Source organism: Pezoporus wallicus, unplaced genomic scaffold (genome assembly GCF_028554395.1).
Source record: "Pezoporus wallicus isolate ANWC-B61680 ecotype Strahan unplaced genomic scaffold, APGP_CSIRO_Pwel_v1 scaffold_2696, whole genome shotgun sequence".
Classification (NCBI taxonomy): domain Eukaryota; kingdom Metazoa; phylum Chordata; class Aves; order Psittaciformes; family Psittacidae; genus Pezoporus; species Pezoporus wallicus.
Window position 1 is genome coordinate 1,373,757 of NW_026637439.1, and position 17,091 is coordinate 1,390,847.

The following is a 17,091-nucleotide window of genomic DNA, read 5'->3' on the forward strand; positions in this document are numbered from 1 at the left end:
GAAATGATCATATCCTGTACTACTTTTCTGAAGAATATATGAAGAGAAATCAACACACTACCATGGATGAATAAGTAATCTGGGGTATCCTAAGACATACTTCATGTACTGTGTCCTGCACCTTTTTGAAATAGGCCCTATTCATATTCTTAAATAGAAAAATAATGTACACGTTCTATGGAAGCGTGGTTATTCGAACAGCTGACTTTCTTAAGTGGTTGTAATCATGAGTTGTATCCAAGATAATCTGTACAATTTACAAGCATGGATTTTTAGCTGGTGTAAAATGCCTGATCACCACCAACCTAATGAAGTTATAGCTGCTAGTCCTTGGCCTGAAGAGCACAGAGTTCTTCCAAATATAAGTGATGAATTACAGACTCTATTTTGATTTACAATTGAGATTTACTGCAGGGGTTGATGCACACAGCCAAGCTCCTTTCTTTGCATTATGCCAAAAGATTGATTCAGTCAGATCGTGTCAGGTGTATATAACATCACTACATCTAGAAATATGTTGTCTGGCAATTTCAGAGCACCATTTAGTGAGGGCATTTGGTGACACATAACTGGTGATTGAAGCGTTTCGCTGGTATGGTATTTCTCTGGTTTAGTTAAGAGCAGCTGAAAACTGGCTGGGTAGGTAAGAAAATAAAACTGCAAGTGGTTGCTTTGGCTTCTGTTACCTTTGGTGTATTGTTGGGCCAAGCATCGTAACAATTATAAAGATGCTTGGCATATGGTAAAGATTGCCTTGTAAGCGTCCTGCTGTTTCCTCAGTGTGATAATTTCCCATAGTTGTGTTATTGTGAAACTCTGTGCAGAAAATGGTAGAATATCTTCAGACATAATATCTGAATATATTGGAGTTCTGCTGTTGTACTTGTAGGAGGTCTAAAATTCATATCTAAAATTTCAGTATTAGAAAGTGTTAGTGCGTTATAATACTAGGTTCGTTGCACCAGGAATTCTGTAAGCAAGCTACATTTATATGGTTTTATACTTTTGAATATCTTCTTAATGGAATGCAGTATGTGACTTCATCTGCACTTTAACTCTTTGTTTCTTTTCTCCCTACAGATAGATTTTAGGCTGTAATTTTTTTAACTTTGAAATAAATGTAGGTGTCCATATTAGAATTGATGCTGTTTTTTGAAAAAGTTACTCTGTTGTGACTATATGATACCTGTGATGTTCTGGTTTGCAGATGTTTTTGTAAGCAAACTTCTGTTTGGAAATTTATTTCCTAGCCATTATTCCTTGCTTGTATAGTGAATTACAAAGCTAAGACTGTCACACGAAGTTACTGATAATTATAAAGAACTGTGTTATCCAGGCTTATGAGATAGCAAATCGACCTTTTTTTTTAATTTAAACTGATACTAATTTAAAATCAAGAGTGAAAAGTTCTGTAAATTGTTTTTCTTTTCCATAGTTGGCGCAATCAAGTGATTTCAGTTCGTGAGGCCAAAGCTATTCTCAGACCTGATGATAGTGAATGGAGAAACAGATTTATTTGTATAGAAGGTAAAATGAAAGCTGCATTACCATTTTTAACTGTTAAGACACTAAATGCATAAATTGGTCAATTAAACTTTACCTTGGTTATGTTTTAATAATGCAAACATATTATATTTATGTAGAAAATTAAATAACCAGTGTAAACAGTTCTGGAAACAGTCCCACCAAAAACATTTGAGAAGGAAGCTTTTAGTTCTATAGCGTTTAAAAATAGCTCTCCTGACCTTTTCTTCAAGAGCACTCATTACCCTGTTACTTTTGGAACAGGGATTAGGACTTTGACAAGGAATGTCCTCTATGACAGTCGTGTGTGTTTTCCTGCTCTGCAAACATAATCATCAGTTTTGCCAAAATTAAGCTTCTGAAAAATCATAGCAGGCACATACTCGTATTCACTCTCTAAGAATATTCTTTGTGCTAGAAATGTTCTGGTATCCCAAGTCCTAGCAATTATGTGTATGTTGATCCCCTTGTGGCTACTATTTTTGTCTGGCTTATGAATTTGCAGTTTCTGCAGACTCTTTGATGACTTCCAGAACTGGAGGGTAAACCCAGCCTAAGTTTTGGAGTTCAGCCTTCTTAGTTAAGTGCAGGCTGAACTGGGCTGTAGCACTATACAGCTAACCTGCTTCATGGGATCTTGATGGCTTTTCAACTGTTCTGGGAATTTACATGCTAAAGCTGAACAGTTAGTACACATAAGAGAGAAAGCTTGGACCAAGGAAAGAAAATATAATAAACCATGAGAAGAATTCAGTTGTTAGGAAAACAGAGTAGAAGGGAAGGAACTGAGAGGTGCTGTGTAACTGGAAAAAAACAACACAAAGAATGAGAATTGGAACACAACAGGGGAAGGATAAAAAAACAAGGTGGAATGGGAGCAGAATTAGAAGTAGGTGATTTAGGACACTGGGTAAGGAGCAAAGTTTTGAAGTAGGAGAGATGGCCTGGATTCTGGCCTTAAATAAATGCAGGCTATTAGGATCAGGTTGAAGTTTTAGGATAATGTTTGGGATATGTCCCACCTCGGCAGTGCTCAAGGCCAGGTTGGACAGGGCTTTGAGCAACCTGGTCTAGTAGAAGGTGTCCCTGTCCATGACGGGACTGGGGGGTGGAATGAGATGATCTTTAAGGTTCCTTCCAACCCAAACCATTCTATGATTCGGTGACAAAAAGAAGAGCAAACTACCAGTCATAAGGGGAAAAAAAAATACACTGAAAGATAACTGCATGTTTGACTGCAGTCTTGAGAGTTGAAAAATGTGAGAATTGGAGTATCTGCACAGCTGAAATGATTCAGGAGAGCATAGTGTGGGCTTTGGCAAGGCTCTGGTCTGAATGTGGGAGGTGATAATGCTGGGCAGCTGTGTCTGCTGCTGTCACATGATGCTGATCCACTGTGTTGTGGGGGGAGCTGTGTGTTTTAACCTCTCAATTTTTTAATGAAATTACGAAGTGGTTCAGTATTTAGGTTTTCTTTCTGCAGGTTGGAAATAGAATATCAGCATGGAAAATAGGCACTTTAGAATTTTTATTAAATAAGCTTGTTTACACTCAACTTTTAATAAAAAGTGCATTTTGCATTTGAACTATCAAAAAAGCAAAATTATCTAGAAGATGGTACATCTGATTCCTTCTTATTACAATGTTCTTCAAGACTGTATTGAGAGTGGGTTTTAGCCTCACATACCAAGCTTTTACTTCTAAATTGGAAGGGAAAAAATAATTTCCTATTTCATCTTGAAGTACACTTCATGCTTTTACAGCTGTTAAGCTAAACTGGTTTAACAAATTCTGTAGATAAAATTCTGTGTACTTTGAGAAGAAGCTTTTAAAAGCTAGCTAAACATGTTATTATGTTTTCCAAGTCTTTGCCAGATTTTCCATTTAGCAGATTAAAATTTCAGTTATTGGTGTTACTACATATATTAATATTTTAAATGTAGTTGTTTATAGCTTACACAAGTCTATAATTCTGCATGTAGCACTGTATTTAGGCTCACTGAAAGAAAAAAATGTGCTCTGTTTTTATTTGTGTTAAGGCGTATTTCTGTGGTTCTGTGTCCCTTAAGGACTTTCATACATTCTGCCAGTGTGAAATATACCATGTTTCTTAACCAGTTCTCTAGTAAGGCAAAAAAACCTATAAAATCTGTTTTGTAGTGGCTTGTAATGTTTAGTCTCTGCATCACAAATTTTTTAGTATCTATTGCTTTAACGTTGGCAACCCTATCAGTAGCAAGGAGTACTTTTGTAATCGTTCAGTTAAAAAAAAAAAAAGTTCCAAAGTATTAATGATGTTGGCAACAAGAAAAAACAGGGGTGGGGGAAATACCGCATAAATGTGCATCTGAAGTATGTTAGAAATCCCAAATTGTTGATTTATGAATGGAAACTGTAGAATGGGGATGAACTGATAAAACCTATTTTTACAGCAGTTGAAACATCTTATGGAAAAATTTATTATAAATAGTTTACTGTATATCCTTGTATTTCACTAAGAAGCTGTTGAGTGAGATGAATCTGAAGTGAACAGTTCCAAGAGGCATGTGTAGTAAATTTGAAAACATTTTAATATGCAAAATCATATTCTGCTGTGTCAACACAGACTATTAAACAGTAACAAACAGTTACAGATGCATAACTTTATCACAGGAGAAGTATGCTTCAATAGATATAATAACCTGACTTTATTATGAACTACATACCATAGGAGCATCCAGGGTACAGGGCTTGTTTTTTTTTGGGTTTTGTGGGTTTGTTTTTTTTTTCCCCATTAATGTTATGTAGAAATAAAGATTGAGAAGCAAAGTGAAATCAACCACTCAAAGCAGTCTTGTGAAGCAGGGATATGTTGACCCTTACAGGTTTTGTCTGAATACTTGATGGGTGAAGACAGCCTAGCTGTAGATTTCTTTAACACTTTCAGTATTTGTGGTTTATCTTGCAGAGCCCTTTGATGGGACAAACACTGCTAGAGCTGTACATGAAAAACAGAAGTTTGAGTTAATCAGAGGTCAATTTCTGAAGGTAAATATTGCATCTTGTTTAATTTTTCCAGTCACTTTGGTTTTCAAGGTAGTTAGACAAACGCTAGCATTGAGCCTGTTTCTCATGTTTGTTTTAAGAATATTTCTAGGTTTTGTACTATATATAAAAGAAATATTTTTAAAAAACATCTGGAAAATTATTTAGTAAGAGTAATGGCAGACATTAAGCATCAGGCTTAAGTCCATAAGGAGTGACAGTTGCATAAAACTGCAGTTGTAAGATTAATATCCTGCACGTATTTTTAAAGAAGCCTAAGGAATCTGTTTGTCTCATTGCCCTTGAGAGATTATTCTTCCTGTGGTTTTCATTGTACATTGTGGTTTAAGTGTATTCTGCATAAAGACAGGAGGGTCACTGCAGTTATTTGCAGGTTCACGGCCTTATAGATATGTCTTGGAATTCACACTAGAATATAGAAGAAAATTGAAATAACCTATTTTAAAGCCAGTTAAGTTCTGGAAATGTCAGTGTGTAACATCTTGTATCAGGAAATTTGATATGTACGAATTTGCAACAATTATTTTGCAGTCAGAATATCAATGTAATACTTAAATAATGTTACAATCTGAGTCTCCACAAATCCACTCTCTTCTTGAAAAGCTGTACTTTTCTCAATAGTTCACTGCATTTTGTATACCTTTTGGGGTTTTTTCTTCCCTGGGAAAAGGAAAAAAAAAAGCCAAAATCAACAGCCAAGCCACACAAAACACTCAACCCCCCCCCCCTTTTTCTTTTTTTTCATGAAGGGTAAAATACCAGCCTATATTTGTGGATCTGTGAGGCTTACTGCTTACAATGATGTTTAAGTATTAATGGCAGAGATTTATTTTTTTTTGCTCCTTTTAAAACCTTGTACTTTTTTCCCTGCAGTCTTGGCATTTATTACAAAACAAGAAAGACCTGAACTGTATATTACCTTTAAGAGCAGCCATACTGAAAAGATAACCAGCTTCTTTCATTTTCTTCTTACTGGATCCTGCTGAAAGAAAAAGTATCAAAATCAAGAGGCAGTTACCCCATGGGTAGTTGTCTTATAATGTGTTTTTCCTTGTAAACTTTAAGAAAATCTTTATAAGAAAGATTATGTATTTCATTATTGTTAATACAGCTGGTCATTAAAAGATAGGTTTTCTGAAAATTCTTGTGTTGTCTATTTCTGGAAGAAACTCGCAGCAAAACAAAAGGTTTTAAGGAAAATATGGGAATATGAACATTAATTCAGACATTTTTAACCATGAAATAAAGATATTTAGAGCTAGACAGTGTGTATCTGACCATATCCTTAAGGCACTGCACACAGCACCTGCTTCTTGATGAAGAAACAGCCCATGCTTTGCATCTGCTTAATTGCAGTAAGCACTTCTGCTCAACTTGGCACTTTCCAGTTTTAAAAGCTTCCCTTTTACATGAAATAACAAGAAACAATTTCTGAAAATCAAGCTAGATTTGGGTTTGTGGTGGTCTAGATAACATAAACTGTAATCTAAACTGGAATTTTAAGCAACAATTCTACTGCTAAGAAGTTGAAATAAAAAAGGACAAATCGATATACATAAATGCTTCATATTCACACAGAGTAGCCAAGATACTTTTTAACACTTACTTTTAAATATTTGAATTAGTAGTAATGCCCGCTTTGGAAAACAAACAAAAACAGCCATCACAAAAAAAAACAGTCAGAACACCCCACAGTCCTACCTCTGCTACACTAAGCTGGGCTTATATTCTGATTTTGTGTGTTTTTAAGTTGAATTTAAATGAGTAACCTTAAATTTTAGCTTTTCCAAAAAGGCTGGGAACTTTTTTACACCTCCTGAAGCACTATTTATGCTTCTCATATATTTCTTATTGAAGACAAATTAATTGTTAAAATTGTACTTATAATTTATTTTTTTTAAGTTTAATATTTTGTATGGTGTCAAATGAAATAAAATTTATATATTGAAGATACATCTTATTTTTCCAGTATTTATACTGCTTATTTTAAAGTATTACCTATAATAAGGTAGAAAAGGAAATGGTTTGTAAAGCCCTTGTTACAAATCATAAACTTCTTTCTCTGTATTCTACATTGTGTCTGGGTTGAGGTGAATGTTGTATCCATTGCTGTCTTTAAAGAAATTGTGAAAACCCATGTAACTGTAAAAAAAACGGTATCTTGTGCAAACTCTTAAAGTTTAATTTATTTAAAGTTTTACAATTTAGAAGGTCTAGAAATTGTAAACTATTTTCCTGCTGTGAGGTTACTTATTCATCATGATCTAGTCTAGGTAAGATTTTGGCTTCTTAAATGAGCTTCCTTCTGGAATTTAAACAATCTTTCAGTTTTAATCTGACTCTAGCACCTCAATAAAATGTTCTCCCTCCATGTGACTGTTTCCCCTAACTGCCCTTCCTCTGTATAGGTTGGTAGACTTGGTTTCTGTGAAACATTCACTTTGATCTGCTTTATGTAAAATGGAAGCACGAGGTTTTAGTACAGCATGATGTCTGGATTCAGAGGTGCTCTACAAGCCATAGGTGGCTTCTGGGGAGAGAGAAAGCTGGCCTGTTTTTTAAAAAGGTGCTGGCTAGCTGTCTAGAAAACTGAAAACTACCAGTGCAGGCTAACTAAGAAGGGACATACATGTTCAAACTTGCCAAAAGTGTATTTCAGGTGAGCTGGACATGCAGCACCAAACTTTAAGCATGTCTGTCTTATGAGTTTGCATTGCATCACCTAATGCGTGAGTATCTCACACCTTGAATTATTTATGTTTGAAACTGTTTCTTCCTAACTTAAAATGGACAGTTGAAAAGATTGCAGTACCACTGTGCAACTCCATAAAAATTGACACACCAGCTCAGTGATCTTTTCAATACAATCATGATCTGTAACCAGGGTGTCCTGTGTCTCTCAAAGCAATCCTTCTGCGTTGGATTTTTTTTTTCCTCAAGTTTGTGAACTTCTGGTAAGCTACATCAACAATTAGAAATATAAAGTCTAGATGGTAGTTTTCCCTAATTGTTTAGGGTCAAGTCTGTTTGCTGCATCCTCTCTTAATAACAGGCATCTCCCTGGTAACTTACTGTGTTACCTAAACAAGGTACAAGGTGGTTTAGGTTATAGAGAAAGAGGCTAGTGGCAGGAGGACAGAAGTGGCAGTGCTGTTGCATACTATTAAAAAAAATCTGAGAGTTCTGGAAAATAAACCTCACCAGATAGTGCATTGTATTGTTTTCCTGTCAAGGAAACAAGAGCAGCACAACTTTCTGTGGGTGAACATAACGATATTTGTTAAATGGTAGGCTGGAACTTTTGTCAGAGCAATCCAAATAAAATACCACAAAATAAATGGTTTTGGGGAAATGAGTAGGAGCTGAACTTTAACTAACTTTGGATTCAGTTTTGTGTAGTCTGAAGTTGTTCAGAGATTTAATGACCTGGATTTTCATCTACTCCGGGCCCACATCCAGAGCAAGAAATCCACTAATGGCTGTCATTAATCTTAGTGTGAAGCTTTTCCTTCTCAACTTCAAAATAAAGGCATTCACACACCTATCCCTTGGCATGCACACTAGCAAGAATATTTTTTTTTTTCTAAGAGACCTTGGGTAAAAGGTATTTTTCATGACTGACCAAGATTTCAGCATGTGTGCAAGATGCTAACTTAGAATGGTTTGGGTTGGAAGGGATTTAAAGACCATCTAATTCCACGCTTCTGCCATGGGCAGGGACACAGAAGCTTCTTTGAAGCTTCTTACTGCCTTGAAATAAAAATGCTTTTCTTCAGCTCCATTATTTTAGGATTAGATTTGACTGCTCATTTTGGCATTGGGTTTGCCTATCATTTCTCACTTTATATAATGTCATAAACTGCTACATTCTCATCTAGGATTTCAGGAACAATCTTTAGTTCTCTAGCAGTGTTTTTAATTAACAGGCTCAGAGGTGTATGGGAGGACTAATCATTAGCAAGAGCTATTCCCATTCAGTAACACTAGCACCAGAACTGTCATAAGTCATATACTGTGAAACTTGAAGTTTCTCTTCTAGCCCTTTTGCTTTCACTTCTTCTAAATGTGATTTTTAAGTGTACTCTCTGTACCTTAAGGTGTTCTGAGAGTATGGGAGGTTATTTTTAAGAAATCCTTTGTGAAGAATTCAATATAAACCAATTTCAAATTATTCGAATTATGGGCTGACATGGTTGTTAGGGAGAAATGGGCAGCCATGGTAAAAGGATGCAAGATGATTTGTAGATAATCTGAAGTTAGCATTTGTCAATATTATCCCAAATGCTTACTTCAAACCAATGCTTTACTTGAACTTGGGTCACTGGGCTCTATTCATAGTATACTTGGTGTTAAATTTGAATCCCTCGGAGAATGTCACTCTGGATTTAATGGCCTGTACTGGCTCTGAGTTGTCTTGTGTATTTGTAGTGTTTATTTTTGTTAAAGTTTTTCTTGTTTTCTCTAATTCTTGTGTGTTTTAATATAAATCTTTCCCTAGTTGATTTTAGAGTATAATGTTTGTAGGAAGAGTATGAAATAACACACTATTTTGGTCAACTTACGGGTCAGATTAAATTATGAAAAGTACAGAAGGGAAGGCACTAGGTCTAGACATAATTTATTCTGGTAAAAGTATACTCACATTCCTCTTCTTGTGCTGAAGACATCTTCCACTAGACCAGGTTGCTCAAAGCCCTGGCCAGCCTGGGCTTTGTAGAACATTGTAATGCTCATCTTTCACGTATAAAGAATGTGAAGCCCTCTACATTAATTTTCATTGTGCTGTCCACCCTGTCTCTGTGCTTATGATAAAATACAGAGTTTAAGTTAGTATCTGCTTCAAGTAGAATCATTCTATGTTCATCTAGTTCCAACCCCCCTGGAACCCCCCACCTCACACTAAACCATGCCACCCAAGGCTTCGTCCAACCTGGCCTTGAACACTGCCAGGGATGGAGCATTCACAACCTCCCTGGGCAACCCATTCCAGTGCCTCACCACCCTAACAGGAAAGAATTTCCTTGTTATATCCAGTCTAAACTTCCCCGGTTTAAGTTTTAACCTGTTACCCCTTGTCCTGTCACTACCAGTCCCTCCCCAGCATCCCTATAGGCCCCCTTCAGATACTGGAAGGCTGCTATGAGGTCTCCACGCAGCCTTCTCTTCTTCAGACTGAACAGCCCCAACTTTCTCAGCCTGTCTTCATACGGGAGGTGCTCCAGTCCCCTCCCTGATCATCCTCGTGGCCCTTCTCTGGACTTGTTCCAACAGTTCCATGTCCTTTTTATGTTGAGGACACCAGAACTGCACACAATACTCCAGGTGAGGTCTCACAAGAGCAGAGTAGAGGGGCAGGATCACCTCCTTCGACCTGCTGGTCACGCTCCTTTTGACGCAGCCCAGGATACGGTTGGCTTTCTGGGCTGCAAGCGCACACTACAGCTGGCTCATGTTAAGTTTCTCATCAACCAGCACCCCAAGTCTTTTTCCACAGGGCTGAGTTTGACTGATCTATATCCAGCTATTTATTTGAAGAACAAAAAAAAAGGGGGGGGGGGTGTGTATATTAGAGGTATACTGTGTTTACAATATTTCATACCTGAAATAACTTAGAAGTTCTTTATTTAGAATCGAGAGTTTTGATGGCTCTCCTCCTTTTCTAAAAAAGAATTAAAAAAAAAACCTCATTACTTTAGCTAGTACAGGTTGGAAATATTTCCATTTTATCCATGAAAAGCAGTGCATTTTCTGTGGAATAAAGTGTAAGCATGGCTTAGCCTAAGCCCTACATGGTAATGTAGTTTGTATTTGCTTTAAATTAAAATTAGCTCAAATACACTCAAGACATTTGAAATGTTCTGTGATTTAGCACATCAACAAATATTTGGGTACAGATATAGTCCATGTGTTGTTAAAAACTACAGTGCATCTGATACCTCTTACAGTATGGTATCATTAAAGGTATGTGTCCTAGGCTTATCCCCTAGTAATTACAATTATGGAATCATATTTGACCCCTCTAGCTCAAATTTGAGGTACTCTGGGTGTGTTCATGGATGGAACTTGCTTTTAAATGTACTAAATGCACTTTTTCTTGGGGCCACAAGAACTACCCTTGTGCTGCATCTGTACCATCCCCCCGAGGGTTTGCTAGAGGTGGCACGGGAAGGTCTGACGGGTCCCCTTCCTCCCTGCCGCTGCCCGGCTGCCCCGTCTGTGCTGTAGCACAACCACAGCGGCAGTGCTGGGCAGGTGAAGGGAGTGAGCAGCCGGATCAATGGACGTCAGGTTTTGCCGCATGTCCTGGCACCCGGTTGGTGCTAGGACCCAGGGTAGGATCAGCAGCGGCTCGGCGCTGTAACCTCGCTGCCTTCTATTTAAAGACTGCCCTGAGTCAGGAGAAGCGAGAGCTGCTGGGGATGACAGTTGCTTCAGGCAACCCTGGGGAGGGCAGGGTCGAGGGTAAAAATCACCGGCGAGGGCCTGAGCTGGGAAGGATATGGAGCGGAACCACAGAGCCGAGTGCGACAGGGCATCTGAGACCTCCTCCTTCATAGGGGATGAAGAAGAGGGAGAAGAAGAGGAGGAGGAGGAGGAAGAAGAAGAAGAAGAGGAGGAGGAAGAGTCTGTGGACCCAGAGGAAGCTGAGGAGCTGACTAACAGGTACTGCCTCCCCAGGGACTCACAGCCTTGGGGGGAGCTGGCAGTTGCACCCCAAAGTACGAGCCCAGGGAGATGCCAGGACTGGGGTGCAGTGCTGGTTGTAATGCCTTTCCCCGTCCTCTTCCCCAACTGCTGTGGGGATTTGGGGGGAGAGAAGGGGCTGTCTGTTAATTGTTTTTTTTTGGTTGGGTACGGCCGTAACTGAGTTTGTGCAATAGGTGCCTGCCCTGAGTTCCCTACAGGCTTTTCTATTTAAAGATCCTTTGGCGTGCCAGCTGAAGTGGCATCTCCCTCTACTCCTCCCTCCCTGGCTGACTGTTTGGCACATATCAATCTTAAAAATGCTCTGCAGATTAGCTAGTCAGGGAGAAAATGGTCAAAGATTACAATAGTGCATTGATTTTTTTTCCTTTTGACGCCCATTCTTCCTTCCCATTTGTCCCTCCCTCCCAAGTCTCTTCCTCCCCAAAAAGGAAAAAACCTTCCGTATGTCTCTCTCCACTGCCGGTTACAATTTGTGTGGCTGATTTTTGGGGTAAAATGAGAAATATTTTACCACTTTACTTTTTTCCTTCCTTTTTTCCCCTTGAGTCTTGCACAAAACAGTTTGTTGTCCTAGCACTGCGGTCCTACCACCAGGAAAATAACAAGTGAGCCCGTGACTGGCCACCTAGCGCACGGCCCTGGTCCTGCGCAGAACGGGAGCCGTCTGCAACCTGATCCACACACACAGAGCACTCCGGCTGTGCCAGCGCTGCTGGCTTCGGAGCGAGACCGTGGGGCCTGAGAGTGCCCCGGCACATGTCGGGTTGCGAGATCTCCTCTCGAGTACAGCCTGTTGGGTTTGGGTGGATGCTGTAGGCAGGACCAAAGACATTACTGTTGTCAGGCATAGGTATCTCCAGAAGCTCTTCTTTTGAGAGAGAGATTTGGGTCATACAGTCCCTAAAACCTCACTGCTGTGGAGCTGTCCTGCATTTACAAACCACTCTTGGTGTATCAGTTCAAAGCACTTTCTGACATTACTGTAAGTTACTGGGAGAAAAAAGATGGCAAGAGAAAGTTGTGGAGTCTCTGCACAGTCTAACCCACCGCAGGTGCTGTGGGAATGAAAGCCAAACAGGGAAACACAGCCCAGGACAGCAGGAAAACCTCCTTGCAGAGGAAATAGAGAGCTGGTTTTCCAGAGAAAACACTGGGACACCCCCAGTATGTAATGCTGCATTTCTTCAGCGGTGTATGCTCTCTCTTCAGTCCTGTCCTGGCAGAGAGAGGGGTGATGTACTGAAAAACACTGCTTGAACGTGGGTGCAACTCCATGAGAAAAACCCGTTGAAGATGCTGGAGTGGAGCTACTGGCTGGAGACAGCTAAAACACAACTGTGTGGACTCTGCAATTAAATGTGAATAAAACTCAAACTGTAAAACATGACTGGGAGCGGCTGACGTTCCCCTTAAAGAGAGGGAAATCTATGGAGCCTCACAGTTATTTACTGCTCGTGCTAGGACAGCTTCTCCATGAGTGTCTGTTAACAGCTCCCTGCAGCTGGGTCTTGCTGCTGGCTATCAGCCTGCACAGTGCAAACACGGGCACTACATCTCACTGCTTAATTAAAACAGCAACCATTCCCTTTAGCTCTCAGTTATATTAAGCACTGCAGAGTTTATGTCTATCCTTAACTGCCTTACTAATAAGAGAGGCCAGAGTCTACCAGAGAGGTTTTTAACAGCTGTGCTCAATGGTAACTTTAAATCCATTTGAATAGTTTAATTAGGTTAAAGGCAATGTAAAGTTTGGGTTTGGCGTAGATATGGTGACTGCACCAGGCACTCAGCAGTGGCTCAGTGAGGTTAAATAAAACCGACTCTTCAACTGCTTAAATCTTGTTGCAAATGTCAGGCGGTTGTTGAGATTAAGGACTTCTCCTGTGCCGAGCGCCTGGGCAGGGCTCCTCGGAGGTGCTGGCTAACCACGAGCAGCTGGTCTGAGCCCCTGGGACATGCTCAGGCTGGAAGCTAATTATCTGTTGGCAAACAGGTTTGCAAGGCGCTGTTGCAGAACAGATCTCTGTGTCTGCGTGTGTGCTTTGAAAGTGCATTTTAGGGGAGGTGTGGCCGATATGCAAATTTGGCTGAAGACAGCCTGTCCTGGACTCTGCGGTCACTGATTTATTTTTAACAACCCCGAGGTCTCTGCTGCTTTTGTCTCTCTCCTCTGCACACAGTTGAACAGTACCTGGTTGTGCAACATTGCAGTGAGTGGGGAAATTCCCTGTTGGCTCCTATCTCCAGCTTTCAAGCATGCTAAATAGCCTCATACCTGTTTTATAAGAGAGTTATGCAGCAAGATGACTCGCCCAAGGTCAGCAAGTACTGGTGTGAAAGAAGCAAAAGAGGCCTGTTGTTCCTCTGGGACACCAATGAGCCCTGACTGACCCACTCTGCTTCCACACCAGTCCCTCTGCTGCAGGACGGGGAATAAAATTGTGTCTGAGTTTATGACTTGCCCCCAGATTATGATGCATGCATGTAAAAAGCAGAAAAGTTTTGGTTTCACGTCTTTCTTACCCTTTTTGGTGTAATTTTTAAATAATTTGGTTTCCTAACGCAGGTTTTTATGCAAGTAATGAGACTGACATGCAGCATCAGAACCTATTATAAAGATGTGATAAGGCATCATATCCTTGTCCGCATAAATCACTTGCTGGTCTCCAGAGGGTTCATGCAATATTTTCTTGCCTTTGGTTGTTTTACTGTGTGAGAAGGATTGTGGCAGGTGTCTTTTGTTTCTAGCTCCACATGGAGTGGATCGTCTAAACGGAAAATATTTTGAAAGCATGTATGGTGTGTTTTAAGGTAAACATGAATACAAAGTTAATAGGTTTTAATTTTTATATCGATAGACATGAGAATTAAGCCTAGCATACAGAAATACTGGTTAACTGGTTTGCAAACCTGTTGGAATATCTGTGTCTCTAACTGATGGTTGAGATGATCTGACACATTTCTGTCCCTCAGACAGCTCCCAAAAGATTTCGTTTTGCAGTGGGAAGGTCTCTGGATGTGTATGTGTGCAGGGCTTATGTAAAAATGGCTCTGTAGCCAATTTATACGTGTTTTCAGGAAGCTGGTTTACCTGGAATGGGTATGGGACTCATTTCATGATGACCTAGGGCCAGTAAATGGGGAGAAAATCCTGGAGTTCTGTATTATTATTATTATCATCATCATCATCATCATCTTTATTTGTGTTTATTGAAGCAGTACTTCCACAGGAAGATCATAGGTATGGAAGCCTTAGAGCTAAGTCTAGCTTAGCTCTAGGTGAAATGGATGAGAGGGCAAGCACAGTAAAGGGGACTGCCAGCCACGTGACAGATGCAGCAGCACCCAGGAGAGGAAAGAGATAGGATGATAGCAGATGGGATGGTGAGAAGGCGAGTGCTGGGGATTTGCCTTCCCTATGAAAAGTTTTCCATACCCTCCTCACAGCAGAGAAAGATGCAAGGAAAGGGGATGTGTGGGTTTTAGTTTCCTAAATGGGATGTGGCAGCACCTGCCTTGGGTTGGGAGGAAGGCTGCAGGTACTGGTGCAGCGAATGCAAGAGCAGAGGGAAGTGGAGGCTTCCCTTTGCCCTGCGCATGCTGTCTCCAGAATGGTGGGGCAGAGGCTCTGGCAGAAGGGCACAGGGAGCAGCTAGATGTGGTGGAAGATGGGTTTGCTGCAGCTGGCCACCCCACCACGCACCCCAGGCCCTGCTGGCACTGGTGACTGGGACCTCTATGTCTTGTGTCTCAGCAGCCTTTTAGATGATATTAACTGAGTCCTTGATAGAGGTCTGCCTTGCAGTTTGGGTCTGAAATAACACACGTCAAGGAGTTCCCTCTTACATCTCAAAGTGATTAAATCACAGTGTAAAGGAAGTCTTGCACCCAGACCTAAGTGTTTGTTCAATACCTGTGCTCCCTCCACAGCCTGTATGGTGGAAAATCCAGAATGCAGGAGCAAGGCAGACCTCTGGGGCACAGAGGTGCTGTGGGGTCTCAAGCAACATCTGAAGTTGCAACCAGCAATGCCAGTGGGCCATGCCATGAGCTGATGTCTGGAAGAAGAGACCAGCACCCCAGCAAATGTTCCTTCCCAGACATTTACAAGGGTCGGGCATGGAACAAAGTGTGTGAGAGAGGCCCAGCTCCTGGATCCCAGCTACTCTTAATAAAAATCAACTTTATATCAAAGCGAGCAGCTCTCTTACTGCTTTTAGCTAATTGTTCATTTGAACTTGGACAGATGCGTGTTGCCAGAAGGAGCATCAGAAGGAGCCAGAAGTATCAGAAGGAGCACACAGAAGGAAGAAGGAAGAAGGCTAACAAATGAAGGGCTGGGTTTAAAATAGTGGCTTTCTCTAGCTTCTTCTTCTCTTACTCTGAAGAAGAAGATGGACAAGCGGTAGCACTAGGAAATGCAGAGCAATAGGCAGAGACCTCACTGAGCATATTGACTGCTGTTGGGGGAAAGGAGCAGCATGGTAAAGGCAGAAGCTGCAGGAATTTACAGAACCACAAACACAGAAAAACAAGTATTTCCTTCAGCTGAGAAGGCAAGCTGGCCAATACCAGTGTCCACCCCTCTGCACTGTGCTGAAGTAGGAGCCTTCAGGGAATGAGAGATTTGTCACTGCACGCTGCTGCCACAGCTTGACATGTTGGTCATTTTATCGGGGTTGTTTTCAGCTTGCAAGGAACAAGCAGCAGCAAGTTTTGGTGGCAGCAGGAGTGACGAGGTCTGATGTGCAGAGAGCGAAGGGAGGCTCGGGGGGATTTTAGAAAGCTGGTGGCGTGCGGTGCTTCTTGCGGGCAGTCATGGTGTAGCACAGATGGACAGACCTCACTCAGCGTGTCTGAATGCAGCAGATGGGGAGGTGGAAACTCCTCTCTGGTACAATACATAAGGAAGCGTGTGCCCCGCCTGCCAGTCCGGACTAGAAACCTGTAATCCCCGTGGACAGGGCGCAGAAGTCATAGTGAGAAGCAGAGACCTGTGAGAAGCAGGGGAGGCAATAAGAAAAATTGGGTTCTGAGCCTTTAAGACAAGAAGCAAAGAACCAGTTGTCAGTGTCTCCAAGAATTAATAAAAGATTTGCACCAGTGCCCTAGGAGTGAACAAGCTGACAGCGCATGTGCCGGCAGGACTGGGTGTGAACTGTGCTTGGAAAACAGGTAGCACTGGCTCTTGTCCCTGGATGTCAGTGGCTTCCTGTCTGCATCTATGGATCTGAAACATGGCAATGGCAGACACCTCACTGACTAGAGAGGGATCTTTCAGCAACATCTACTTCATCTACTGTGCAACATGCAGATTGTGTATAAAACTAGGGCACCATTTGAAAGTGTATTGCAGGGAAATGTTTAACTTACGTGTCTTTCCTTCTGGCCTTGAAGATATAAAGCACCATCTCATTGTTGTGTAGAGGAATACGGATTGTGACTGCGACATTGGAAATGAGACAATGTTGTGACTATTTCAAGCTTTTTGCATAGGCAGGGCCAGGGCAGCCCATTCTTACTCACTATTAGCTGAAGTGGGAGTGCTGCTCTGTTCTGTGTGGGGTTTTATTTAATAACACCAGGTAGTGCAGAAAAATAGGTTTAAGTAACAGCTGAAAGCTTCCTTAGTACCGCTTTATTTTATTTATTCTATTTTTATTTTGCTATGCTTCAGACAGTCTAACACCAAGTCATGATGCCGGCAAAGAAAAAGCTAGCAGCAAAATTGGTATAGATTTGTTTGCCTTGCCTCTTCCTCTAACCTGTAAATTTTACCTTATGGAGCTAGCCTTGCGAGAGAGTGCTGCACCA

General features: G+C 41.0%; 2 protein-coding genes across 3 annotated transcripts in view; both read left to right on the forward strand.

Annotated features, from left to right (window-relative positions):
• The window catches only part of TENT2 (terminal nucleotidyltransferase 2), a 36,273-nt gene extending 30,637 nt beyond the window's left edge, over positions 1 to 5,636 (forward strand). For both annotated transcript variants that reach the window (XM_057405457.1, XM_057405456.1), the window contains 3 exons: positions 1,436 to 1,527; positions 4,472 to 4,551; positions 5,443 to 5,636. In XM_057405457.1, coding sequence (XP_057261440.1) covers positions 1,436 to 1,527; positions 4,472 to 4,551; positions 5,443 to 5,517 — 247 coding nt within the window. In that variant the 3' untranslated portion in view covers positions 5,518 to 5,636. The remainder of the gene's footprint in view (positions 1 to 1,435; positions 1,528 to 4,471; positions 4,552 to 5,442) is intronic.
• A 5,297-nt stretch (positions 5,637 to 10,933) lies between these two features.
• The window catches only part of CMYA5 (cardiomyopathy associated 5), a 46,681-nt gene continuing 40,523 nt past the window's right edge, over positions 10,934 to 17,091 (forward strand). The window contains exon 1 of the mRNA XM_057405458.1: positions 10,934 to 11,232. Coding sequence (XP_057261441.1) covers positions 11,069 to 11,232 — 164 coding nt within the window. The 5' untranslated portion in view covers positions 10,934 to 11,068. The remainder of the gene's footprint in view (positions 11,233 to 17,091) is intronic.